Source organism: Meleagris gallopavo, chromosome 10, assembly GCF_905368555.1.
Source record: "Meleagris gallopavo chromosome 10, MGAL_WU_HG_1.1, whole genome shotgun sequence".
In the NCBI taxonomy this organism is placed as follows: Eukaryota; Metazoa; Chordata; class Aves; order Galliformes; family Phasianidae; genus Meleagris; species Meleagris gallopavo.
The window spans coordinates 3608937-3635208 of record NC_139413.1 but is presented as its reverse complement, the minus strand read 5'-3'; the positions used below and the strand labels follow the sequence as shown (position 1 = coordinate 3635208).

Below are 26272 nucleotides of genomic sequence, written 5' to 3'. Positions count from 1 at the left end.
CTGCCTTTATGGGAAACCAATTATTACTCCTGAAAAACAGAAATACCGCTGTACATTTGTTTTGGAGATAAAGTAGATTTTAAAGAATACAGTAAGAGAGGGGGGGGGGGGGAAAAAAACCCGCTTGGATATTTCTTGCCTTAGCAGAGGCAGATCCTTTATTATTAGTGAGACTATTGGAGATCGTAAATTAGAGCTTAACCCCTCTTTAAATACTCAAGCCTCTTATCCAAGAGAGTAATACTATAAATAACACTTCCTACTCCTAAGACTCTGTGGATCTGATTCACTCAGTGTGTTTGCTAAGGGCATGAGCATAAGCTATAATTTGACATACTATCACCTCACAGCTGGTCAGGGAAAGCCATGCAGAGAGGTGAGCATCCCATGTTTGGGGTGCTTGGAGCTGCCTCATGGCAACAGAGAGCTGAAGAGAACCACTTGGGTGTTCTTTCAGCCTGGCTGATGAGCAGAAACATCTTCAGACAGTGTAATTTGGATTATTTCAGCCCTGTGCCCAACCTCTGCTAATGGCTGGAATCTCTGGCCGGGGAAGCCATTTTAGAATATGTCTTCTCCAGAAATCAGTTCCTTGGCTGCCTTCCTGTTGCCAAGCCAAGGCACTACACCTTCAGAGCTCAGTGCTGCAGGCAAGAGAAAGGGGAGGGGAGGCTCAAGGGTCCCATTGGGTCCTTCCATGGCCATTTGCAAGGGACAGCAGGCACTGTGTGCTTTGGTGCTAGGGGAGCTGGCTTCACACAGGCTTGCACTTCATCACTTGAGCCTGTTGGTTGTGGGAGACTTAGAGTGCTTTTCCCACAGGTGGGATGTGCCTAGGAATCCTCCCTGCTGTGGTGCTACTGTTGTCTAACAGAAATAAGTTGACAGGATCTTGGACTTGCTCCTCTTTCACCAGCTATGTGTTTCTATGGAGCTTTCAAGAGAATAACACTCACTTTCTGTATTTGTCCTTTTACATCTGCCCATACACAAATGATGCTCAGCTATGTCTGGTTAGTCTGCTCCTCCTTTCAGTCACTTCTGAGCGGGGATGGGAAGCTCCCAAGCAATGAGAGAATAAAATTATTTTAAAGGATGAGAAAACGTAATTGAAAAACCACATCAGTTGGCTGGGGGCTTGGAAGCATGTGTGTACATAGCTCTAACAGCTACCAGGAGGAAACAGTCTGCATTTCAGGTGGACGCTGATCCTTTAATGTAAGGCTGAGAATAATATTTATATGCTGACTCACCTTGATTTATGTTTCTGTATAAATCACACATTGCACTTAAAAAAAAAAAAAGTCAAAAGTGACTGCAGGATATCCACAGCTTCCAGGGCTCAACATAAATCAATCACACTGTGATCACACAAGCTTTTAGACAGGCACACACACTCATCCATTATGAGGGATGTTTGTCCATCTAGAGTCATCAACAGAAGAAAAGTAAGGATGGCAGCAGTGATATGATGACCCCAGCCAGAGCCCTTTGTTCTCAGTGCTTCCACAAAAGCACAGACTCAAACTCAGCACTCCCAGCTCATGGATTTAATAACCAGGGGCTGCCAGCCCCACTGTTCCTCCTGGACAAACCTGAGCACAATCCCCTCATCCTCCTCGTGTCTGCATTTCTGGCATGCTCTTGGCTTAGTCTACCTTGGATATTGGTCCTTCCTTGTGTTTTTCCTCACTTTTCTTGCTGGGAAAGAGCTCCTCATTCTGTAAACACTGCCTCTCATTTACAGCTTTACAAAGACAGGTGGGCACTGTTGAGTGCCTGACATCAATTAATTAGCATGTGGCTGCTACTGTCAGCAAATTGTAGTGAGGCAGCACAAGGAGGGTGCCAGTTGCAGTGGGGACCAGTGTGCCCAGTGGTGTGTGGAAGAATGGGGTGAGATGAGGTGATGTTGTATTGGGCACGGTGGTGATGGGTCGGTGATTGGGTTTGATGACCTTGATGTTGGTAAAGTGTATGTAAAAGAAACCCACATTTCAGCTTCAGTAACAACTTCTTAGCAGAGAGAACTTAGTTTTGCCATCAGGAAATAGCCCTTATTGTAGCTCTATACAGATGCACAGGCCATACACTATTTTTTTTTCTTCCCTGCCCTATTCCCTCCACAGCAATATAAACAAATCAAGTCTACTGACACTAGACTTTCCAGTGACAGCTCCAAGCCCACCAGAGAATAGCCATGAAAAAAACTCAGAGTGAATCACAATTGTTGGGATTGGAAGGGACCTCTGAAAGCCATCAGATCCAGCCCCACCACTCAAGTTTATGCTTGCAAGCATATAAATATAAAAACATTATATTTTGAAGCCCAGAGCCCCTGGAGAAGAACCTGGGGAGGCAGTACCTGTAGTGTTGCTGGCCATGTCCTTCCTTCTGCTGCAGCAGGCAGATGGGGGGCTCGGAGGGGCTGGGCGCAGCCAGTGTCCGTAGGGCCACAGCTGCAATGCCCACAAGTGGTGAGGAGAAGTTGAGCAGCATTGATCCAGCCCAGAGGGATGATGGCTCTTGCCCGTGGGTCACGCTAATGATGAGTGGGTTTTGCTGGCATGACAGCTCATGTGTCCCTGCAAGAGGTAGAAAGAAGTTGCTAGCTGGGAGCTTTTTCTCTCATTTTGGTTTTCCTCCCATGCTTGCCCATACATCTCAATAGATCAGCTTGGAACAATGTTTGGGAAGCAGAAAGTGTTGCAAGGTGAAAGATGGATACCAGCTCCCAAATCAGTGACAGATGGCTGCCAATGTCCCTACCAAGACACTATGGACAGGTTGCACAGCACACAGGATGCTCACCCAAAGAGTGGTTCAGCCCATCCACATCACCCAGCTGGACGGTCACCCGCGGCTTGTGCTGGTTGCTTGGGATGGTGCCATCGGAGGCCAGGAAGAGTAGGATGGAGGTTGGCACCACAGGTCTCTCGAAGCACACCTGGGCAAGGAGAGCAAAGGAGACCCTGATAGCGAGGACATCTCATGTAACCTTTGTGATCCCATGAGAGAGAGGGAGGGAGGTGGACTAGGGCAGCACTTAACCAAAAGCCAGACAGCCCCTTCTCTCACCTTCCATGCACCCCACAAGTGGTGCATCCAGAGAGCACAGCCACAAATAGCACCACTGCAATATTTCCATCGAAGATGAGAACTGGCCCCAGCACTTAGAGTGATTGTGGGCTGTCTGTCAGTCAGCATGGGGAAAGATTTGTGGCAGGATGTCCTGCCTGCTCAAGGAGCCAACAGCTCCCTGCTTGTCTGCAGCCATGAAAGCTACAGGAGACAACCAGGAAATGCATGCCATCAAGTACGGTGGGGCAGATGTTCCTTGGAAGTAAGAGGGTAGAAATGTTTTTCTCCCCCACCCTGGCACCAAGATATGTTTTGATTCAGATCCACTCTACAGAGTGTTTTTGTTGAACATAGGTATGCTTGGATCCCAGGAATTCAAAGCAAAGCTGTGTTTGGGAGAAGTCCCAGCTGATCACATCAGGCACTGCTTATAGGTATTGTGGGATTCAGCTCTACCCTAGTGCTGGTATGGGGCTGAGGAGGGTATTATCCCCACCATTCCCCATCCTCACTCAGCAGCCAAAGTGTGGAAGAGACATTGGCATAGACTGGAGCAGGAGAAATCCTTCTGCATCAGCTCAGGTCTGCCAGCCTGCAGAGTGGCCCCAAGTTAAAGCCACAGCAGCTGACTCATCTAACATCCCAGTTCTTTCCTTTTTTTTTTTTTTTTTAATATTTTTAATTTATTTTTACATATTTCATGCTTGACCACAGCAAGCTATCTTAATTTCTCTTCTCCCTCTCTCTCTCCCCCTTCTCGTTTAATTTCCTGTGTGTTACGCATCCTGACTTGCCTCCAAGTGATTTTGATTCCTCTCTTCCTCAGATGTGTTGGAAACAGAGAACAAAGCATGGCCACAGATCTGCAAATGGTAATTATTCCCATCTGCACGGTAGATGCCTCATTAGGTGGCATAGCCATGTGCACCTCTTGCCCCCAGCCTGCCTACAGCCTGACTCTAAGTTTCCCTTGCTCGTTGGTGCAACCTCTTCAGCAAGGCAGTGGGAAGTAATTCCTACCCTATGACAAGCCTTGTGGCATGTTTTTAGCCCTGGTGACACAGGTGCAGCTCTAAAATGGCCATGGGGATTGGTGGCCATGAAACTGTGCACAAGCATGTGTGAATGGTTCCTGCCCATGCAGGCGGGTGTGCTAAGCAAATTGTCAACAAGAATCCGTCTTTCCCAACCCAATATGTTACCAATCAGGCAAACTATTAAGAAAAAAAAAAAGAGAGGAGAAAAAAAGAGGCATATTTATTACTAGTCCATAAATAATTTTATGGATGGAAAATAATAGCACTCCTAAAGAGAGCATGGAGAACCAGTAATGAAAGTCTTTAATATAAACATCCATAGAGGAAGAGAACTGACCACAAGCTCCAATAAAACTGGAACATGCTTTAACCCCTGGTGAGAGGTGGAAAGCAAGCTTTCATCTAGGTAGGGCAGAGGGAGATTTCTGCCTTCGTGCTAGCAAAAGAAGAAAGGAGGTCCATTTGTCATGGCTGGCACTAGAGACTGAAGCTGGAAAGTAGGTTGTGAGCACAGACACAAGGAGGAAAAAAAAAAAACAACAGTTAAAGGAAGTTCTTTGGAGAGGCAGAGGAGCTCAGAGGGTAGAGAGGCAGCAGCGAAGTTTGACTCTGGTTTGAGTGGGTGGCAGCCCTGTACATAGCAGGGGGTTGGAATTAGATGATTTTTAAGGTCCCTTCCAGCTGAAGCTGTTCTATGACTCTGCCGTGTGATTCTGAGAGCCCCAGGCTGATGTCCTGTGCAGAAGGCCTCCAGCAATGCAGGCCAGGTGCTCCTCAGGCTGCAGGGAGGCAGCAAGCCCAGCTTTCCAACAACACCAGACAGGAGCTATGAGACCTCTGCACCACGGCCGCGGCCGGAGAATCGGTGCTGTAAAAATCACTTAGGCCTAACCCCTAGCTCTTCCCTTCCCTGCTCCTCTGCCTGCTGGGATGAAGAGGTCTGATGCTCCAGGCTCTCTCCCGAAAGCCCTGGTATGGGGTCAGCAGGGGCAGCACCTGCATACCATGGCTGGCTGCTGTGGGCTGTGCAAAGAGTTCAGTGAGGTACACAGCCCAATCTGAGCAGCAGTTCTGACTCCTATAGTTCCTACAGAAGAACAGAAAAGAAGTGGCTTCGGTCACCAAAGTGCTGGGGCAAAGGCAAGCGAATCCTCTCATCCCTGACTGCACACCTTGCTTACCTTCAGCCAAATTCTCTCTCCACTCAAGGGCATCTTCTCATCTGGATCCTGAGCATTCTCTTGGCTGGGAGCACATGGGAACCAAGCAGCCTGGGAAAGGTCCTTTGGCACAGCATGAAGGTAGGATTTACATGCCTGAAAGGAGAGCATTTCTGGTTTGCTTTTTTTTTTTTTTAATGCAGAAAGAAGAGAAGAAAGTGGGAGAAAGGTTTTGCGGGCTCTCTAATTCTCTAAAGTAAGGCACAATGCAATGTGAAGCAGAGATAAGGTATTTCCTAGCATGAAGGTAGTTAGGTTGTGGGATTGACAGCTCACCACTCACCACATGCACAATAGACATTTGTCCTTTTAGGATGCTGTGAATAAGATTGTGAGGTAGTGCCTGCGGTAGCGATGACCAGGCTCTAGGATGGTAGGAGGGCCACAGTCTCTGTGACTGAGTCAAAAAGATCTCAAGATGCAAACTGTTTGCCTAAATGCCAGATTTCAACCACATGAGTAACCTCAGGCATCTCCATAGGCCTGCAGGACAAAGCCTAGGAGATAGGTACGTGTGTCCTCCTAGACCAGCAGGCACCCAAGGCTAAGGCTGCTCACTGAACACATGTGAACTAACAGTTTAATCATGATTTGGGTCTTGTGAAGAATGTGCCTTACGTTAGGTCAACTGAAGTGCATGTGCAGATAGCTAAATATGTGCCCTCTCTACGCTTCTTCCCCTTCTTCAGTTTGTTAGCAAAGAATATACACACATTATGTTAATGCTGATCATGTGAAATCCTGTTCTAGACCTCCAGGGCCCTGCTCCAAAGCCTGTATGAAAGATAGGAATTCTTCCATTGATTTTTGCTTTGGCTCCAGAACAGACAGCTTGAGAGCAACACAGATGTTGATGCACGTGTGATTTTTATCCTTTCAGACCCTCACCTTATAAGGTATTTATTTATTTGACTTTATAGCACTGCTTATATGCTCCAAGTTGCACATCAAGTTGGTGGGATGGGGTGGTCACTATTTGTCAAGCTGTATGGTGCAGAGGAGATGCTCCTTGTTTGGATGAGACCTCCGTGCACTGCAGTTCCTGGCCCTAGTAACTGCTGAAAGAGGGATGTAAGAAATGTCCCAGACGTCTGCTGGCTCTCTGCATGGGAACACAGTAGTCCAGAGTTGCACTGATCTATTTTTTTAAATTTCTTTAGTACACTCCTGCACAGGCAGTGAATTCCCCAGCTTTACTACATGGACATTGCTAGAAAAGTCTTGAAGGCTTCCTTTAATTTTTATTTTGATCATGCCTTATCTCACCTTTGCAACGGGCTCTCCAGTGACCAAGGAAACAGGGCAGGACTTCTCATCCTGATGGGAGGCAAAAGCTTTTGCTGCCCACAGGTCCATGTATCCATCTGGCGTGTAGGGACCACAATCCATGACACTGATGGTTTTCTCGAAGGGCTCACACACACCATCTCCATCATGCACGTAGCACAGGCTTGGCTCCCCTAAAGGAGATGGAGAATGCCCTGCTTACAAACTAGGATCCAGCCACGTGCATTTCCTGTCCTAGGAGGCATGCTGGCCACTTGGCCTTGGGATTTCCCATCTCAAGGACTTGAAATGCCTTGGAGATGACCCCAGCTGCAGACCGACATTTTATTGTGATGTGATGCTATGGACTGCTATGAGGGAGGTGTGAGTAGTTCACTGGTTTGATTACTGCTGAGTAAGGTTGCCTAAATCCATTTGGACTCACCAACACAGTTGAAGCCTTTTTCCTTTTTACACTTCCTGGAACAGCCATCTCCATCCAGCAAATCCCCATCATCGCATTCTTCTTCTAGGCTCCTATAAGGACCACAGCAGGATTTTTTCACACCTTTGACTCACGTTTCCTAGTTGCTTCTTCCTACTAACAAGTGAGGACTCCATATCTTGGGTCCATTTCCAAAGAAGGACAACATGTGAAATAAAGGAAGAGGCTGCATCTTTCCAGGAGATTAAAAAAGGGAGAGTGTTCGGGTTGGATTGCTCATCCAGACCCTGCCTCTCACACAGAGTGCCTCCATCTCCTCTACATGTGATGTTTTACAAACAAGCTCTATAGCCCATTCTGATGAGAGGACTCAACACAGTCATATACCCCTGGGTGGAGGACCAACCCCATGCTTCCCTTTGGAGCAGGGTGACCCAACAGCTTCAAGACCCTCCACTGAGAGAAAGGGATTTCTTGACTTACACAGTCACCTTTCCGTCCCCGCAGTAGGGTGCTCCATGGACGTGTACGAGTGGTGGGGATGCTTCTCCCAAGGTTGTCCCAGAGACTGCCTGCACCTGATAGCGGTACACTTGCCCAGGTGTGACTTCCCTGCAGGAACAGAAGGCATGAGCAAAGAGCAGGAGAGAAGAATCCATTCATCTGCAACAAATTTCCTCACCCAGGGTATAGAAATCACGTCTGTACCCAGGCAGGATCATGGTCTGATATATGTCTTCATACATTAAAATGCCAGAGGCGGGGGTTGTAGGAAGAGGGTTGCTGCTAGGTCATGCAGAGGGGCCTGCCTTTTTTTTTTTTTTTTTCCCCTAAGGTCTGAGCTGGGGAGAAGTTGCATTAACTCTAACAATCATTTTACTGGTCGTGTTTCTGGGTTTAACGAGCTGCTTCTCGTTAACAAGGGCTGTGCTAGCGCAATGGGGCTGCAGCAAGCTTCCTGAACTCTGAACAAGGAATCTGCTCACAGCATTGAGCGCGGCAGTTCTCACAATAAGAACTCACACTGGGACCAAAAGGCAGCACTCACGTGTCGACAAACTCACGGTGCACCTGCACAGAGGTGGCAGGGGAACCATTGGCAAAGGGGGGATCCCGGAGGACGCGGTACTGGATGAGCTTACAGGAGGAGCAGAGGGAGCTGTGAGGGAGGGAGGTCAGCAGAGCCGTGTCTATCTCCATCCTCTCATCAAAGGTGTAGATTTTGACCCCGGACACCTTTTTGTGGATGTTGAGTTTCACGGTAAAGGGAACGTCACAGTAAGTGTCCAGCGGGCCCAAATGGATGGACTCCCCTTGCTCCATCAGGATTTCAATGTCAGCCAGTGCCTTGGGAGCATCCGTGGAGAGGTACGTGGTCCAGAGAGTGAGGGAGTCGGGGTAGACAGGGTGCAGGAAGCGCAGCTCCAGGATGCAGCCATCCGGCTGGGGACAGGGCACTGTCATGTTCATGTGGTAGAGGTGGAGTTCCGGGCTCCAGGCCTGCAGGCTGGGCTCACAGGGCTGGTCCACGTCCGGGGGGCCTGGGCAGGAGGAGTGAAGAGCAAAGGGTGAGGACCCACCTTCTGGTTACACACACGAGCATCAGATCTGCATAGTCTTGTCTTACTGCCATTCAACCAATGGAGATGAGGACACTGGGAGGCATGCTGCATCAGGTGCAAACCTAGTGCATTTCTGTTGTACTCAGCAGGAGAAAGGTAGCTCCGGGCTTTCAGTCCCACCAAGCATCACCAGATTTCTGCCTTGTGTAGAGAAATACTCTCATCTTCACCAAAAACTGCAAGCATCCCCTGGGGCCCAGTAGTTCAAAGCCTGCATCTGTTTAAAGCCTGCATCAGTCTTCTAAAAAACAAACCCCAAACCTGTCTCTTTTTCAACAGAGCCAACACGCGCTTATGGTAATTACAGGCTGATGCAAAGGAGAAAATAACATCTAATACTTCCAGCTGTAGTTTTAATTTGCCAGTGAATCAGACAGGCGGGGGAAACAGGAACCACTGGAGATAAATGAGCCGAGCTTTCATTTGTTTGGTATCACTGAATAAGCACAAAATTGTGTATTTCTTCAACTTGCCTTTGTGCGTGTATGTGTGATTTGTACTGCTGGCAAGCAATAATTCCATGAAATGCAAAATCTAGAGATGAGTTTTCAGATGCTGAGCATCAGCTACATCCTGACACTCGTGTTCTCAGTGCATGGGCTTCAACGAAGTCCAAGCTGTACTTTCTCAGCCCTCACTCCTTTTCTGTCAGCCTTGGTGGCTGATGCACATGCAAATGCACAGAACCAGCAGGTCCTCTGGATCCACACGTTGCAACAACAGCATTGGACACTACAGACAGCCTGCGAGATCACTTCACCTGGTCTCCTGCATTAGTGAGCCTCCTCGACAAGCAGACAATTCGCTCTCTGAGAGAAAGGCTCCATTTTCTTTTTCCAACCTCATCTCTGCTCAGGGGATTCACAGCCAAGGAAAGAGAAGAGTTTACCTTCTGCTTCTTCTGGGGTCCAGTAGCCAGAGGAATCACAGACCCGAGGGGATGAGGCCTCGTGCACGTATTGCCGAAAAGTGCCATCCTCAGCACAGTCATCGCAGAGCGGGTCCAGTTCCCTGCAGATTAGAAGTGCAAAGGAACAACATGTGTAACTGTGACCAGTTCATTTACCATCCAAGTTTACCCAGGCAGGATTGTAGTCTACCTAGATTTCAGTCTAGGGGTCTAGCCTCTTCTCCCAGGTAACAGCAATAGGACAAAAGGGGATGGCCTCTAGTTGTGCCAGGGGAGGTTCAGGTTGGATATTAGAAAAAAAAATTATTCTCAGAAAGAGTGGTAAGGCATTCAAACCAGCTGCCAGGGAGGTGGTGAGGTCACTGTCCCTGGAGGTGTTCAAGAACTGTGGAGATGTGGCACTGAGTGACGTGGTTTGGTGGGCACGGTGGAGTGGGCTGATAGTCGGACTAGATGACCTTAGAGGTCTTTTCCAAACATCATGATTCTATGATTCTCTCTGGTAGTCCCAGAGAGTCCTGGAAGAGTCCGCTCACAAACTGCCCCAGTCCCACCAAAGTGATTTGTTGCATTGACTCAAGGCCATGAGCACTGTGAGGCTCTCATGTCTGGGCAGGGTCAGGCTCTTGACTATCACCATTTATTTGAGAAGGCAGAGAGCACAGACCCACTGCTTGTCCTAGCTGCCCTTAAACAATGTTTTTTGTTTAAATTGCAAAGGACAGCTTTGCAAAAAATCTTTAAAACGACTTCAAAGTCTCTTCTTGTCCAGTAATAAAAGCACAGACCTGAAACCTGGCGGAAACTGGACAGTTTTAGTAAGAGGGGCTGCTTAGCAGAAGTGCTGGAGGCTTGTCCAAATCTCCGTTGACCTCTCAGCACTATCAGGAGGAAGAGAAGACACTGAGGCTGTGCACAGCTCGCTAGCTCAATGACTCTGATTCCTCAGCATCATTTCTCCTGCTTGAAACGTTTCCTGACTTACCCCCAGTTACTTACACCGGGAGCCTGTGACAGCACTGGGAACGAAACCCAGCTTTTGCGGTTCCAGCTCCCTGCCTTAACCACAAGGCTGCATTTCCTCCTAGTAAATGGCTATTTTATACAATAAGTGCTAAATGAAGCTCATTTTTCATTCCGTGATTGCACTCTTGGGTTTAAGAATTGGCATCGCCTCCCAACTCTCCTTGGCTTCCCCTCCCAGCACCCCGACAGCAGAAGGCTGGTGGCAGAGCCTGGTGCAGCAGCCTGCTGTCATAGCAGGGGGCTCTGCTGGAGCTGCCCAGGGGCAGGGAAAGGCTGGGGGATGTGTATCTCCCCCCATCACCAGGCAGCTGTGGGGGTGGCTGCCCGTATGGATGGGCTGAGGCTTGCCAGCTGGCGGGGGGTGTGAGAGGCATGCCAGCCCCCTCAAAGCCTTCACCGACTCCAGAAGGGCTCCTGTCCACCTCCCAGCTCTGTGCTGAGCAGCTTTGCCAGCAGATCCCCACTCATACAAGCCAATGCAAGGAGAACATCGCTCATGAGGCTTCAGCTGCAGCATATGGGCAGAGAGCCTTAAGATTGGGTCTGGACCTCAGGGAGCTTCTTGGACCCTTCACCAGGCTCCCGTGCAAGCCCCAAACCATCGCAGCAGCAACCATCACAGCAGCAGCTCTCACCTCTCGTTGATCACACCGCTGATGGGGGGCAGCCAGTAGATGCTGAGGGAGTCCTGCGTCTGCCCCGTGACCATGGGTGGGATGGGGATGGGCGTGGGCTTCTTGCCCTGGCTCCAGCGCTGGTACACCAGGTCCAGGTAGCAATGCATCCGGGCTACTTGGTTGGGGGTGAAGGTGTTGGTGCAGTCATCGTCTGGGAACGAAGGGAAACATATAGGTCGGGCTGGGGGTGGCAGGGACTGGATGTGGGGCACGGCAGCGTGCACCTTCCCCGATCCCCAAACGCTCCTTTGGGGGACGCGTGCGAGACGCCTGCGGCTCCCCGGCCAGGCTTCGCTGCTGTCGTGTGTCCCCAATGCCACAAGATGGCACTGCCTCAGCAGCCGCACGGCGGCTCCGATCTGCGACGCCCATCGCCGCGCCGTACAGCAGAATCACTCTGCGGGCTTCGGTGCTCCTATGCTGATAGGAACACCGTCCCGTCTCAGCACGCCCTTAAAAATAGAACCCAAAGGGCTGAACGTGAAGGTCCGACATTACATTCTTACGTGTTGAACTCAGCCTGTCGCATCCCTGCCCACCAGAGAGGAGCACACAAGGAGGGGGCTGTGTGTGAAGGTGGAAGGAAGAGAAAACCCAGCTTACTGGCAACGCTCACCCCTTCCAATTTCTAGCAGCTCACCCGTGTAACTCATGTAGTTGTTGAAGGGTGTTCCCGTGAAATACATCTGCCCACAGGTGTCGTTGGTAGGGTCTGGGTCCCGGCAGAGCTTGCTCTTTGGGGCCGGGGCGGTGTCAGCACAGAGGTCTCCTGTCTCCATAGATGGAGTTGTCTCCCTGCAGGGATCATCACAAGATTCCCTCTCGCTCACTCCCTTGAAGACATGGTACAGCCCCAGGACGTGCCCCACCTCGTGGATCATGGTGTTCGTGTGGCCAGGCATGCCGTAATATGCAGGGTTGAGGACAACTCCACCTGAAATTGCAAGCACGGAGAACATCGTGAGGAGAAAGTGACAGCAAATTGCAGTGACTCACCTGTGCTTCTGAAACTCCTCTCTCTGTGCTGCTCAGGTCAAGCTGAGGTGCCAGATTCAGACCAGAAGGTGGACATATCCACCGTTCCTGCAGGAAAAGATCGAGTGGTTTCTCCTCTTTTTTCACACTGATGCCCTCAAAGCTTTCAATAATTTCAGCTGGCATTTCCCTCTGTGTCTTTTCCCATAAGTCAGCGTCCGCTTTGGTGCACATAACTCCAAGCAAAGTCTGGAGCCAGAGCAAATGTAAAGAGTTTGCAGCAATTGTCTTTTGAACCAGAGGACAAAAGACCCCCTAGGTTAGACAGCTTGCCTACAGGCTCAGGTGGCTAAAGCACGTCAGCTCCTAAGGCAGAAGAGGAGAACAAACTGCTTAGCAAAGTCCTGACACACTTGGCTTTGCCAGCTGGAAGCAACATTCAGCATGAGCCCAAAAGAAGACTGAAAAGCAGGGGCAGGTCCATGCTGACCTTGTCCCAATCACCCTGCAGGATACGGCGTTTCTCCTTCCTGCCCACCTGTATGCAGTGAGAAGAGCAAGGAGCAGTGATGCTGAGGAAAGCTGAGAGGAGCAGAGCCTTTGCTCAATGCCAGCATCTCTGACTTCTGCTCCGGGGTGCAAGTTCTGTAATGACTATATGCCACACCTGCTGGGAAACTGCCCATGTAGGGTGCTCCAGAACAAAACTTCTCCCTCTTCTCCTCTCTCTTCCTTCCCTTTCTTTATTCTGCCCCAATGGAGACCTCAATGGAAACTCTTCACAGAATCACAGAATCACAGAACGGCCAGGGTTGGAAGAGACCTCAAGGATCATGAATCTCCAACCCCCCTGCCACATGCAGGACCACCAACCTCCACATTTAATGCTAGACCAGGCTGCCCAAGGCCCCATCCAACTCTTCTTCTTTTCTCCCCATTCTCTTGGTTTTCAGTGGCCATCTCCTCCCCTTTCTTTGCTCCCCCACTCCTCCACACTGCTATGGTGCAGGAACAAAGGCTGGAGAATGGCATGGCAAGCTGGTTTTACCCCACTGCTGTTAACCTAGCTGTCCTGAATGGCAGTGCAGTGTATAGTTGGCTCCCACACAGCTTGCTCCCTCCTTTGCAAGACCCTGGAGGATTTACTGTGCCAGCTACCTCGCAGCAAAGTCTCGACTACTGCATCTTGCTGCTGATTGCTGCCCCTGCCAGCAAAGTTAAAACTGGCAGAGGGCCACGGTGTGATCCCATCTCCAGCCACAGCATGGACAGCTTGAATTCTGCTCCTGAATCAGCTCCGTGCACTACCAGACTCCCTCATGTCCTCGAGTACAAGGCATTCCTTCCAAGAGAGGGCTGCCTCCAGATCACAGTGTCCCTGGCAGGGGATCAGCAGAACTGTGACTCCTCTTGTGGAGCCATGTTGGACAAACACTGGGTTGGGCTGGAAAGGAGCCCTTAGAGGTGCCCTGAGCCATGCTTACAAACCCAACAGGTTGAAAGGGGGGGGGTGAAGAAATAGGGGCGGAGTCTTCCATGGAGTGTCCTGTGTTGTGTGGTGTGTGGAAAGGGGGGAGACAACAACGAGCTGTGATGTGGCACCATATCCTAGCTGAAAACTCATGCTGCTTGTTCTTTCTCCTGCGTGGAGAGCAGTTTGTTGGCCCAGAGCAAAGGATGGTTACAACATTGCTATGTTCTCTTTCACCCCAGTTGTAGAACACCAGAGAAAGGACCTTGCACTGCTTAAGCTTCTGGTCCTATTGGTCTATGACAGGTTTCGATCCATAAGGAGCTGAAGGGTTGAAAATCCTTTCAGCACCTCCACATTCAGTTGCGTCCTCTCATTCAGAAGGGTTCTGCACGCTGCCCCTCTCCCATTTATCACGTTGGTAAGTACTACAGAGGGCACCCCATAGGTGGAGAGCCCAGTGGGCAGACAGAAAGCTACTTTTCACTTTAGTCAAAACAAAACAGAAAGAAAAGACATCTCTGCAGCCAAACCCAAGCCTGAACAAGGCAGGGAGTTGCCTGCCCAAAGGTCTGGAAGGAGGAATGTGCATGCAGAAAGAAAATAAGGTTCATAAATAAAAGAAGTGAGATGTGAAAGCCCTGCATGCATGCTGCAGCACTAACCGCAGAGACAGTCAGAGGGGCACCAGAGGCTCTGCAACCAAACTGTCCTCCTTCCAGCAGAAATCTGATATTCTTCTCAAACGGGGGGAAAAAAAATGGGATTCCAATACAAGGAGGGAGAGAGCTGTTGCAGAGGAGGGAGAGATGCCAAGGCTGGGATACCCTATCGCTCCCTCTTCTCTGCTGGCTTCCCCTAGCCCATTCCTCCCCCACACTCCATGAGGACATTTGTATTTTTAGTACTTTGTGTGGCTAATTAGATGGCAGGATTAAAAGCAGCATGAGAACTGTGCCTGATTTCCAGAACCTCCATTCTCCCTGCAGCTCCCTGGTAAGCAAAGAGCTGCAGAGAGCCCCTGCTTCAGACCCAGATGCTTTGTTTCCCCTCTTGGAGGGTTCTAGCTATGAAGCTATGGAAGTGTTTGCATCATCCCGCTGCACCAAGACCAGTCTCCTCTCTGGCACTCTGCACATCAGATCTTCCCCTCATCTCTGTCTCTCCTCTGGGAGATGGACTGAACTGAGCTTTGCATGAGCCCTCCTTCTCATGCCTGACCCCCAGGATCACCATTTACACAATCAGGAGCTCCCAGTCCCAGGACCCCGCTCTTCTTCTGCCTGTAATCACCGATCAAATGCAGAGGGGCTCTGCTTCATGTTGACCCCAAAGAAGCCAAGCTGCTCTTGGTTCAGGGCTGTTTCAGAGAACACATGCTCAAGAACAGCAAACTGCAAAGCTAAACCTGTCTCGCAGGCCAGCCTTCCCCAAGCACTGAGTCACGGCAATTAATGGAACAAACCCATGACCGTTAGTCAGACAGGAAGATGGCCATTGCCTAAGGTACCTTTGATGGAACGACTGGCCCTCCTTCAGGATCCAGTGACCTCAGCCAGATATATGAGCTGGCCTCCGCTTATATAACTACAGAAGATGGCCTCAGCTTATATAACCACCGAAAACGTTTATAACTTCAAATATTCATGATTCTGTTGCCTTCCTACCGTGTTTGTGCAAACACAGTTCTCATGCAGATACACAAAATTTAAAGTGTTTATATTGTTGCACTGCTGGGGTTCTGAGATAAGGCTTTTCGTTGCGGAGGGATGAATTTTGTATAGGACGGGAGTTCTTCGTCCCTGTCTTTTGTAGTTAAAGAGATGCACAAGAAAGTTCTCAGAATATGAACTCTGGATTCCAAGCAAGAACATGCTGAATTTGAGAAGAACTGAGTGTGAGTATAGTGGAAACATCAAGGTAGTAACGATGGCTATATGGAGCAGTACGAACAGACTTCAGATTTTGCCCCTGCTGCTGGCTGGCTGCAAGTTATCTCTGTCTTGTAGCTACACAGCAGCTGAAACATGGCCTACAGAAACGCCACAGACTGGGTCACCTTCTCCAAGCCAGTCATTGCCTTTTGCACTTCCGTGAGCACAGTTGCTGCTTGCTGGTATTTTGTAGCAGAAATGCTAAGTCACAGCTTGAAGCAGTGATTGAGCACCTGGTGGAAGGCAGGGCCAACCCAGGGGAGCTCAGATGTATGCAGTGAACCTGATGACCAGAAGAGATGGAGCCAGGATCCACCCCTTCCCTGACCTCATTTAGGGGGTGGCAGTGGGGGTAAGGGTATCTTGCTGGAGATCCCTGCTATACCTGAGGCCTTTTGAAGGTAAGAAGTTTTTTCTTTCTTTCTGTGCTTGTGGTTGTTGTGTTTGTGAAAACCCTCACTTACTACAACACAGGACCTTGCTGCTCTGCTGTTATTGCTGTGCTTTCCATCATGTTACTAGTTGGCTGAGGAATTGCAGAAAGTGAAAATGCTTGTAGGAACGTGGAGAGGGCCTGCTCAGTGGATGTGGTGTTATGAAAAAGTTTCTACAGAGTTCAAAGCCCAGACTGAAAAACTACTAGAGGAGTAAAGAAGGATAACTTGAGAACAGTCATTCTGTGAGTGTTGGGATGAGAGAAAGGGTTGAAAAAGAAGAAAAGAGTTGAAGAAAGTCTTCAACTTCTGGTACTTCTCTTGAAATCATCCATAAACATCCAGTTCTGACAGAGATATGTATACAAGTAGAGAGCAGAGTGTGACCAGAAGGCAGGCTAGCTTCTAGGAGAAGTCAAGTAGAACCTGAAGACCAATCTGATTCAGCAGGAGAATTGAAGTAGAGGAGATCAGTTTTGGTGGAGGCTTATGTCTGTAAAGAACAAAGAGTGTGGCACTTCTGTGTTCTCTCTCATCAGTCTGCAGGCTGGCCTTAAAATGCGACCATCAGGAGGGACAGGAGCCTAGCAGAAATCGCTTGGAGGGAGGGAGTGTGTGTTGTTGCAGATTGGCTCCTCTGCTCTGTGAAGACCTGTCACCACCCCTTGCCACTGCTATGTCCTTAAAGCTCAGGGAACTTTCTCAAGTTACTATTCACTCCTCCCAAGATTTCCTTGCTCTTTCCTCCCTGCTGTACCTTCACATTTACTCAGATTCTCCAGTTACCTCCTACTCAGTCCTAAATTTCTTCTGTGCTGACAATAATATACATTGTGTGTGGTACGAAACACTTGACGAGCCTACTGTTTACAGAGAACAGAGTCAGTCGCCCTCCCTTCCCAGCTCGTTAAACCTAAACCTAAGGACAGACTCTAACCAAAGTCTTTGGTCTGTGCCAGAGCCTCGGAGAAGTTCAGATCCAGCTTCACACTTCACAGCTCTGGCACCAGAGCCAGGCCAACACGCCTCTTCCCCTGAACCTCTGCGGTACAGCCCTGATCCAACATTTCCAGATGGTGCCACTCTGCCTAAGGGCTCTGGCTGGACACGGGCTCCAAGAGCAGAGTTAAATGCAAGCTTTTGATTAAAGCAGTTACCCTGATTTCCCTTCTGTACAACCCTTTGCAAGCCATTGGGTGGGGTCTGACGAGAACATGTGCGGCTGAAGCACTTGCTGTAGGAAGATGATTGTCAAGCCGAACCTTGGAAACGATTTCTGGAAGCTGAGGGAATAAACTTCATGGAGATTTGCCTTCCTCAGCTAGCGACTGTAGCACTATGCCATTGAAAAACCATTGAGGGAGGGAAGCTGGCAAAGAAGAGATTTAAAACAGGTCTTTAAGAGCGGTGTAAAACTGACGAGTTGCACATCAGGAGCTGGTAAAAGCAGAAGGTCTAGGTCTGCTGTGCAGGTGTCACGAGTAATTATTTCCAGTAACTTATTGAGAAACACTTTAGATGTTTTGACTACAAAGCGTAAAGAGCTCTGCCAGAAAACTCCGACATTGAAGAGGTGGAGGGAGAGGCAGGAAAAAAGAGAGACAGTAGAAATAGGAGAAAACACACAGTGCATTTACATTCTAGTGAAGCGTTGCAGTTTTAACAATTCTGGAGCCTGCCAGGACTGATGACCTTTATGGGCTGCCTTGAATTCACTGAAGCCAAAGAGTACCATGCCTTCAGCAAGCAGCAAGCCAAGTTATAAAGACATGGTTTAAATTTGATAGTTATCCTCACATTTGCAGCTGGATTTGGAAGTGGATGATGCTTGGTGTTCTGCTCTGGAGTGGCTCATATCTGGAATCTTGGCTCTGAATCGCTGAGACTCCTGGTTTATGTTTGTCATTGGTGAAGCTGACCATTCCTAGCATCCTGGTGGATGGGTCTGGATGGTCTGAGAGAATCCACCCTACCCCCTTGTAGGATCAGCCTTTCCTAAACCAACAGGACTGAGGTGACTCTTGCCTCCCTCTCCAGAGCCTGCAGCTCTCCCCACCATCTCTTCACCAGTGTTTCACAGGCTACCTGAACAGAATTGCTCAGTGCCAAAATGCCAACCATGCCAAAGAAGGGCTAAGCTGGAGGAACAATCCCAGAATTTCCTTAAGCATCCCGTAAGTGAAGACAAAAGTCTTTGTCTCAAAATACAAGCTTGCTTTTTCTCCCAGCTCTACCTGAGAACAAATTCTAGTGCATTTTTTTCAAACTGCGAGAGAGAAGTGAAAAACCCTGAGATGCCATTAGTCAGGCAGCTTGCTTACCCAAGTGACTAAGGGCCTCTTTATCCCATGGCCAAGTGGCAGCACCAGCCAGCTCTTCCCTCACTGAGCTGGCAAAGTAAACGTTGAGAAAGTGGGTGCTGTTCAGCTGCAGTGCCTCCTTCAGCTCCTTCACACTCATGTATGCCCTGCAAGGACAAGGGAGAGCAGACAGTCAGCAAACACATCAATGCAGTGAAGAGGACAAGTGAGAGCAGCCCACGGTTGAGCTGGAAGGGCTTAGTGCTGAGGTTGGGTGGGATGCAGTCATGCAAATACAAAGAATTGTTGCCAACATTTCTAATCTGTTTGTAGGATTTCACAACCATGGTTCTACTCATTTCCTCCAGGCAACAAGTATGGTGGGTGGTAAGGAATGGGGAATCCCTGCAGAACACAGGTATGTACTGCATCAGAGGGTGTGCAGCCTCACCCCCATGCCTGCATTTTGCACAAGGAAGCAGAATATGAACAACATTTTGCTCCAAGACATCTCTCTTCCAGCTCTGCTCAAAATGGAGCGTGGCCTGGCCTTGGGAAGTTACCTCTGAGTAGGTTGGGCTGGGATGGCTGCAGGAGAAGTTCTGGAACTCTGAAATAAGGGAGAGAGAAGCAAGTTTGGAAACGGCTCCACCAAAGGCCATGTTTAGTGGGGAAACCTCATGGTGACAGTCCTGCCTGTCTCTCCTCCAGTCTCCAAACTGTGACTAAACAGTTACTGGAATAAAAAAAAAAAAAAATCCTGGAATATCCAAGATAACCATTTCTGAAGGGCACAAGAAGATGATGAACTGGGGGAGGTGAGAAACATTGCACCCGTCCTACAGTGAACAGCAGAGCAGCAGCTCTCATGGGTGCTGGGGCATCTCTGAAATGATCCCTACTGCATCCGCGAGGCTGGCATGTCTCAGAAAAAATGGTAGTCAGGATGTTTAGGTTTTGCTCTCCTATCTATGGGGTGCTTTTTGCACAGGTCAGATCTATTCTGCATTTGCTGGTATACCAGCAGTGTTGATCTTTACAGAGTTCATGTCCTCAGCTTTGTAAAAGGATCAGGATCTAACTCAATAACAACAATTCCAATAAAAATAGTAGTGGGATTGTAGGGCCTTGGGCTCTGCTGCAAGTGCCAGGTGCTCTTTAAAATTAACTACTAGTGTTTCCACTATCGGTGCCATGAACCTCGTGAGCTGAGACAGCACTGGGGCAGGTAGCCCTAGGCTGTCTCTGAGTCTTCAAAATCTGTGGAGCCTGACCCCACAGTTCATGAAGCCAAGGGGAAGGCTGCATTAACTTAAGAGATCCTAAGGGGAAAGAAAACACATGGAAAGGCTTCAAATACATCACTGTGGAATGATGATGGAAACGCACCATTGTGGAAATATGTCATAAGAATGACTAAATCCCCAGCATAAGGCCAACAGCAACATTAAGGTGGTGAAAAGCATTTCACTTATTCCCATGCTTCCAGGAGCAATTGGCATCCTCGAGCCCCGTGGAGGGATCACGAAGGGAATGCAACCATTTCTTTACACTGGACCAGCCATGAAGGCTCACCGGCTGTGTTTGAACTAGCAGCTTCTGTAAAAGTGGTATCCATTAAAGCATTCCTCACCACGCTGAATTGTGGAAGAGAGAACTTAAAAGTTAAACATGGTCTGAGAGGGAAAAAGGCACGTTCTCGTCCAAGATGTGAAATGAGAAGGGAAACCAGTGAGAAATGTGCAAATACGCTGTTTGAAATGGCAAGATCCCTAGCGAAGTTATTATACCAACAGACTTGTTTAGAAAGAGAGAGGTTGCTACAGCAAATGGAAGAAAAGAAGGAGAAAGTGAATCAAAAATTTAAAGGAACAAGACTTCAAAAGCATGCTAAAGCAGGATGGCATATGGGAAGTAGCACATAGAACCCAGTGTGACCATCTCGCTGAATCTGAAATAGCATAGGCTTTCGGAAGTCACTACCGACTTTGTGAGTATTAAATAATTGGAGTCTGCTGACTACGTTCCCCATAATTCCATACTGATAGGCCATCCTGTCCTGGACATCTCAGCCACCTTCTCTGTGACAAAGTAGTTCCAAAACATCAGCCACTTCAGAAAAATCTTGGCTGAAGCATAAGGCAGCATTTAACGGTCGGATGAGACGACCATCTCTTCTTCACCAGGCCCTGAGATCTCCCACCACAAAGCAGCATTCCCAGCACGTTTTCCCCAGGCACATAAGCTTGTGGAAAGAAAAACTCTCCCAACCGGAAACAGCAAATTAGGATAACATGATCTCTTATTTGTGATGTCTCGCCTGAGCATCCCAGACACGCGCCACGCTGACGCCATCTCTGCAACCCAACCAAGATGGGAGCAGGCTGGGAGGAATAGATAGAGAGAAGAATAAATAAACCTGAAGGACATATTTGTGGCATGACTCGGAAGGAAGGAAAGCAAAAATTTCATAGAAATAGAGTACAAGGAGGGGAGAAAAAGCCTCCCTTATGCACCAGAGCTGCTCGGGGGACGCAGAATTAAAAATAATGTTGATTCCTGACCTATGATATCTTGGAAAAATAGCCCCAAACCCTTCCAGGCTGTCCAAATTCCGAGAGCTAACGTCAACCCTATTCAGAGGGATATTCCCGCTGCCTCTCTTCTGGAGACATCATGTTTTTCTGGCTGTCGCCTGCCGTTCCCTTGACACTAGCAACATTTTTTGGTCAACCCCTTAATTATAAATAACTAATTTCCTCCATTGAAAGATTTAGATGGTTCAGAGTTGTGTTAAGGGTAGGGGGAGCAGTCCCAGCACGGAGATGCTCAGATGGATTGGATGGAGGAAGAGAGGAAGGGACTCCTCCCACCACGGCAAAGAAAGCATCACATTTTGCCAGCATCCCCAACAACACGAGCAAGACCAAAACAGCCTTAGAATGGGCAACTCTGGTTCCCCTCAAACTCTCTTTTCCATTGGCATTCCTAGCTGAGACAAGGAGCATGCAACTGGCGTCTTTGCCTGTCGCTTACTGCCAAGGTCATGCTCTCCCTCCTTTTCGGCGCTTCTGTCATTTTCCCTGGGGATGGCAGAGAAGCTTTTGGTCTCCATGAAAGAACCAAATCACAGACATCTCCTCTGCTCCCCAAATAGATTCCCAGCTCCTTCAAGATTGGAGAATTCCAAACTAGATGGTATTTACGGCATGGTGGGTGCTGCACTGACATACAAGCACAGGGGAAGCCAGAAGGATAGGTGGGGGGGGAAAAAATAATGAGGGGAAAAAAAAAAAAACACCCAAGAAATAACACCCTCTCTGCACAGAGAATAAAGGAGAAGACAGAAAAGAGGCATAAAATGTCTTCAGTTTTGCAGACATTTCTCCAAGAGCATTAATGTGGTGAGCAGCTAGAGGCATGGCAAAGCCACTTGGGCCTGGAAAGTATGTGCACCCCTGGGAGAGTGCAGCTCACCAGAAGAACAGTGGATGGAGAGTAAGGTAGGAAAGATCATAACCTGCCATTACTAGCATGGAGTGTGGACGTGAACACCATTTGGAATGGTGATGTTTGAAGGATTAAGTCCAGATATGAGAGCTTCTATCATGCCAGTGCTCACCAGCACTCACCTATGGCACTGCTAACTGAACGGTGCTAGTGAATAATCTGACTGCAAGGCAGGCTTAGGTACCGTGTGAATGCTTGTAGGACTCATGGCTGCTGAAAAAGCAGCATGGGGATGCCTAGATCTTGTACTATTCTACAGCAGTGCGGTGGAGCAGCACTGATGATGTCGTGGTAAGGGTCAGGAGCACGGGACTGTGTATGGGACAAGATGTACTGTCACTGTGTGAAGTTTCATGCAATCAGTAAAGGAGATGAAAGCAGGAAGTCCAGCAGCTTCCTTGACTGTCTCCAAAGAGGTGTGGATTCAAAGACTCAGAAGAGCAGCCGGAAGGGGCTTCCAGAAGTCACATAGTCTGACCTCTTAAGGTACAAAACATGTCTAATTACATCAAGTTGCTCAGGGCCATGCCCAACTGAAACCTGAACAGCTCGAAGGACAGAGGTTTCACTACCTCTCTTGGAAACCTACTCCACTATTTAGTTGGTTTCACAGAAAAAAATCCTAACACCTAATCTAAATTCCTGATGTTCTGATTAAGGTTTGAAGACCAGAGATTCCATTCTAAGCAGCTGAAAAATCATACTTTGTTCCAAGCCTCCAAGGAAAGCCTTCACATCCTACCTTGTGTGTTTACCTGCACCATTTTTTCTTAATCCGTGGGGAAGACAGAATCTTTCTACTCATGGTTATAAGTTAAGGTCTGTGTTGACTTAGCCAATAAAGAAGACTTGGTGTTCTTCAGCAAGCACCAATTTCTGGCAAAAATAATAGGAATCTGCTAATCTACTGGGTGGTAGAATGGGCAACCAAACTCTAACTCAAGTCTGATTTTGTGTAAGTTGAGAGAAGAGAAGCAAGAGCAGCAAAAAGTCTTGGTGCCATAAAAATGGCCATTACCAAGGAAAGGCAAAAGATGGCACTTTTGAATGAAAAGCAAGACCAACATGTACCACGCAGCACCATAAATCAAACTGAATTCTCTGGGTATTGCAGAGGATACAGTGTGTAATGCCACAGGAATTCCACTGCAGTGCAAAAATAGAAGTCTTTTCCCTGTAGGCTTTTCAGAAGGGATGTGGGAGTGGGGTTGAATGGAAATTGTCCAAGTGCCCTCCATGGACAGCTGGAAAATACTTGAGACACAGCCAGCTCCAGGCTAACCATCCAGCCTAATGAAGTCACAGGGGATTCTGCTTTCATGTCTCTCATCCACCGCAAGGAAATTCCTACTCCTGCCAAGCAGGGAGGATCCTTTCTTTCCCCAAACCTCTTATTGACAAATGAGGAATCCCTCAGACTTCCCAGGAACCTGAACCAGCCTGCCAGTAACTTGTGCTGACAGCATGCTCCCCCAAGGGCTGCAAAGGGTTAACACAAGGTATTAAAGACAAAGAGCCACGACTCAGTCCTTGAAGACAGGTGCTGAGCCACGTGGCATGAATATCATCAGAGGGCAGACTCTGAATTCTCCATCTCGTCAGTGAAGAGATGTTCCTCCAGGAAGCAAAGATCTTCCATTCATCCCTGCCATGCCTCTCCCTCCATGGCAACTGCATTATGAATCTAAAGAGGTACGCTGCCAAACTCAGGCTTGCATACACAAATCTTCCTAGGATTTGGGAATCCTCATTCCTATTCCCAGCAGAGGAACTCCCAAGTGATATGTAACCAGAAGTCTTCCTGTACTTGTTAAGGCTCTTCAACTCCCCAAGACCACAAACTTTTGAGCTCTGACTCCAGCCCAGCACTGTGCTGCCATGCCACAAGCGTCACTGCTGGCATCATGCGGCTTAAGAAGGCAGATCAGTCATCTGGGCATCTAGCAGCACAGGCAGGCACAAAACTTGTCTGAGGGGCAAAGGAAAACGGGAGGAACACACAGACCACTCCCTAGGCTGACAGGAGGCACAGCACCACTGGCAGGATGCTCTCTGCAATCCTTGGGAGTCCCTCATCAGCTTCATTGTGCGTTGGACTCCAGCCCAAGAATCCAAAGCCATTTGGGATGTGCAGAGGACGAGAGCATCTCATCATATCTTGGGTTTGCCTGGGAAGACCAACCCTGAGGCACTGGTAGCGTTGGTCAAAGAGCAACAGGGAGCAGCCATCACTAGCAGCACTATATGAGAGACAGTTCAAACTTCTCATGAAGGTTTGAGTATCCAAATGTCAGCAAGGATGGCAGGCCAAAATGCTCCCATATGAGGACCGTGGGGTTCAGGGTTTCCTTCCCCAGGAGTAATTCCTGTTGCAGTCAGACTGAGGAAAACCTCAGAACAGCTCTGCCCCTGCTGTTCTGGCACAGCTGCAGACAGGATCATAACAAGGGCTGTGGTTCGAGACTGTGTGCCCCTTCCATGCAGATGTACTAGGCACAGAGAGCTGAAGGCTGCGGACCATAGCACACAGCAGACCCACTGCCAGCTACATCAGATGGGAGCATGTAACTTCCTGAGGTCAAATTTGGGTAAAAAAGAACAATACCATCAGTGTCAGACTAGAAAGCCCTGCAGGGCACTTTGCCCTGAGATAGGCTGAAGAATAAATGCTGCTCACAACAGCACGGTCCAGTTATTCCTGGAAGTGCTCAGTAACAAAATTCTTTAGTAAATCATCACTGCACCAGCAGAAGCCAATGCTATTTTAGACAGGGTTTTGGTAGGCAGTGTTAGAATTATGAAAGAGCTGATGAAAGAAAGAAAACTTGTCTTGAACTAATTATGGCTTGATTGAGATTAATTTAGACGGAGGAATAAAGACAGTTCTTGAACTAAGAATGGAAAAACAGGACCAAGCAGCAGGCATTTCTGCATCGGAGAAGCTGGGAGAGCAGGATGGAATGGGAATTCCCTGAAGTCAGGCTGACTCCAGTGAAAACAAAAAGCAAAAGGCCCTTTCAGAAATAAGAAAAGCAACAGAAGAAACGAGGAGGTCTGCTGAGCAGGGAAAGTGCGGCTGAAGATCAGTTTTACTGAGATTAAACTGCAGAAATCAAGATGTTCACAGATAAGACTCAGTGTATATTTGCAGTGGGAGGCTGAGGAAGTGCCACCCTGAATCCAGGAGGAATGACACAGGGCGTGTGACTGGAGAACAGCCATTGCGATGTCTGCGAAGGTGAACAAAGATCACAACAAGATAGGCTGATCCAGTTGTCCTCATGCTGACAGACCTTAAATCCACCTGCAAATCTCAATAGACCTTCAGCTTTCAAGGTCTCCAAGTCATTACTTCCACCCTCCCACCCTGCTTCCCGAAAAATAATGGAAATTGATGGTTGGATGGAGCTGAGAGACTGCTTGAAATCCTGCTCCACCAAGAACAGAGCCACAGATTCATAACTTCTTCCAGCATTTCAGCCCTAAAGCATCGTTTGCTTCTGCCAAACAACCAAGGTCTACATACTCTTGAAAGTTCATAAGAAATAAGCCAAATGTTTCCCAAAAAAGGTCCCATGGGTGCCTGGCTTTGAGTTTGTGCTAGAGCTACCGATTCACCCCATGAACCTTCCTCCTTACCCCCCCAGGGAAGACTAGCACATGCAACTCCCATAAACTTCCTGGCTTATGTGACAATTCTTGTGTTGCTTAAGTATAATGGACCATCAACTTTCCCCTGGGATAAATTTGTCCCAGCAATCTGTGTTTTAGTGCTGTACATCTTGAGGGAGTTGATAGCGTTTGGGATTTATTTTAATGGGAGTTGGTAGCTGTGATCAATTGTAGGAGCTCTATTTCCACGGAAATGGGTATTTAATAGATTTTTGAAAATGGTAGTTATTGACCCAATGGGCCTTAATGGCTTAAAACCCATCTGATTGTAGTATGTAAGAGTAAATGCATATGATTTTCAAATTAATACTGGAATAGGTAGTAAAAACCCTTTTAAATTGCAGGGACGTGGTCAATAGGGAGTTTCCATTTGCTTGTTTGGCCTTTCTATTTCTATCAGCATGAATCACGGCCATCTCTTCCTCAAAGAGACTTTCAATTTCCTCACAAGTGAGATCATCCTAAAATGTGCGACACATCTGAGCCCCATCGAGGTAGGAGGACATCTTTCATTAGGGGAGAGCCAGGCTTTCAGAATGGCTGGCCTCTTGTGGTGGGAGCGGAGGACACGTGGAGCATCTCATCCTCCTTGGCCACACACACTGTCCCTTGCTTCCCGCAAGCAATTAAAGTCAAAGGACTCCTGGGATTCAGCTCAACCTACAGGTTGAGAATCAGACGCTCAAAGTTCC

General features: G+C 48.4%; 1 protein-coding gene across 2 annotated transcripts in view; it reads right to left on the bottom strand.

Annotated features, from left to right (window-relative positions):
• PAPPA2 (pappalysin 2) overlaps positions 1-26272 on the bottom strand; it is a 74878-nt gene that overhangs the window by 36381 nt on the left and 12225 nt on the right. For both annotated transcript variants that reach the window (XM_085231559.1, XM_085231560.1), the window contains exons 3-13: positions 18420-18565; positions 11925-12218; positions 11243-11435; positions 9561-9682; positions 8098-8590; positions 7533-7661; positions 7050-7141; positions 6605-6798; positions 5300-5434; positions 2812-2947; positions 2366-2585 (exon numbers count right to left, since the gene is read on the bottom strand). In XM_085231559.1, coding sequence (XP_085087685.1) covers positions 2366-2585; positions 2812-2947; positions 5300-5434; positions 6605-6798; positions 7050-7141; positions 7533-7661; positions 8098-8590; positions 9561-9682; positions 11243-11435; positions 11925-12218; positions 18420-18565 — 2154 coding nt within the window. The remainder of the gene's footprint in view (positions 1-2365; positions 2586-2811; positions 2948-5299; positions 5435-6604; positions 6799-7049; positions 7142-7532; positions 7662-8097; positions 8591-9560; positions 9683-11242; positions 11436-11924; positions 12219-18419; positions 18566-26272) is intronic.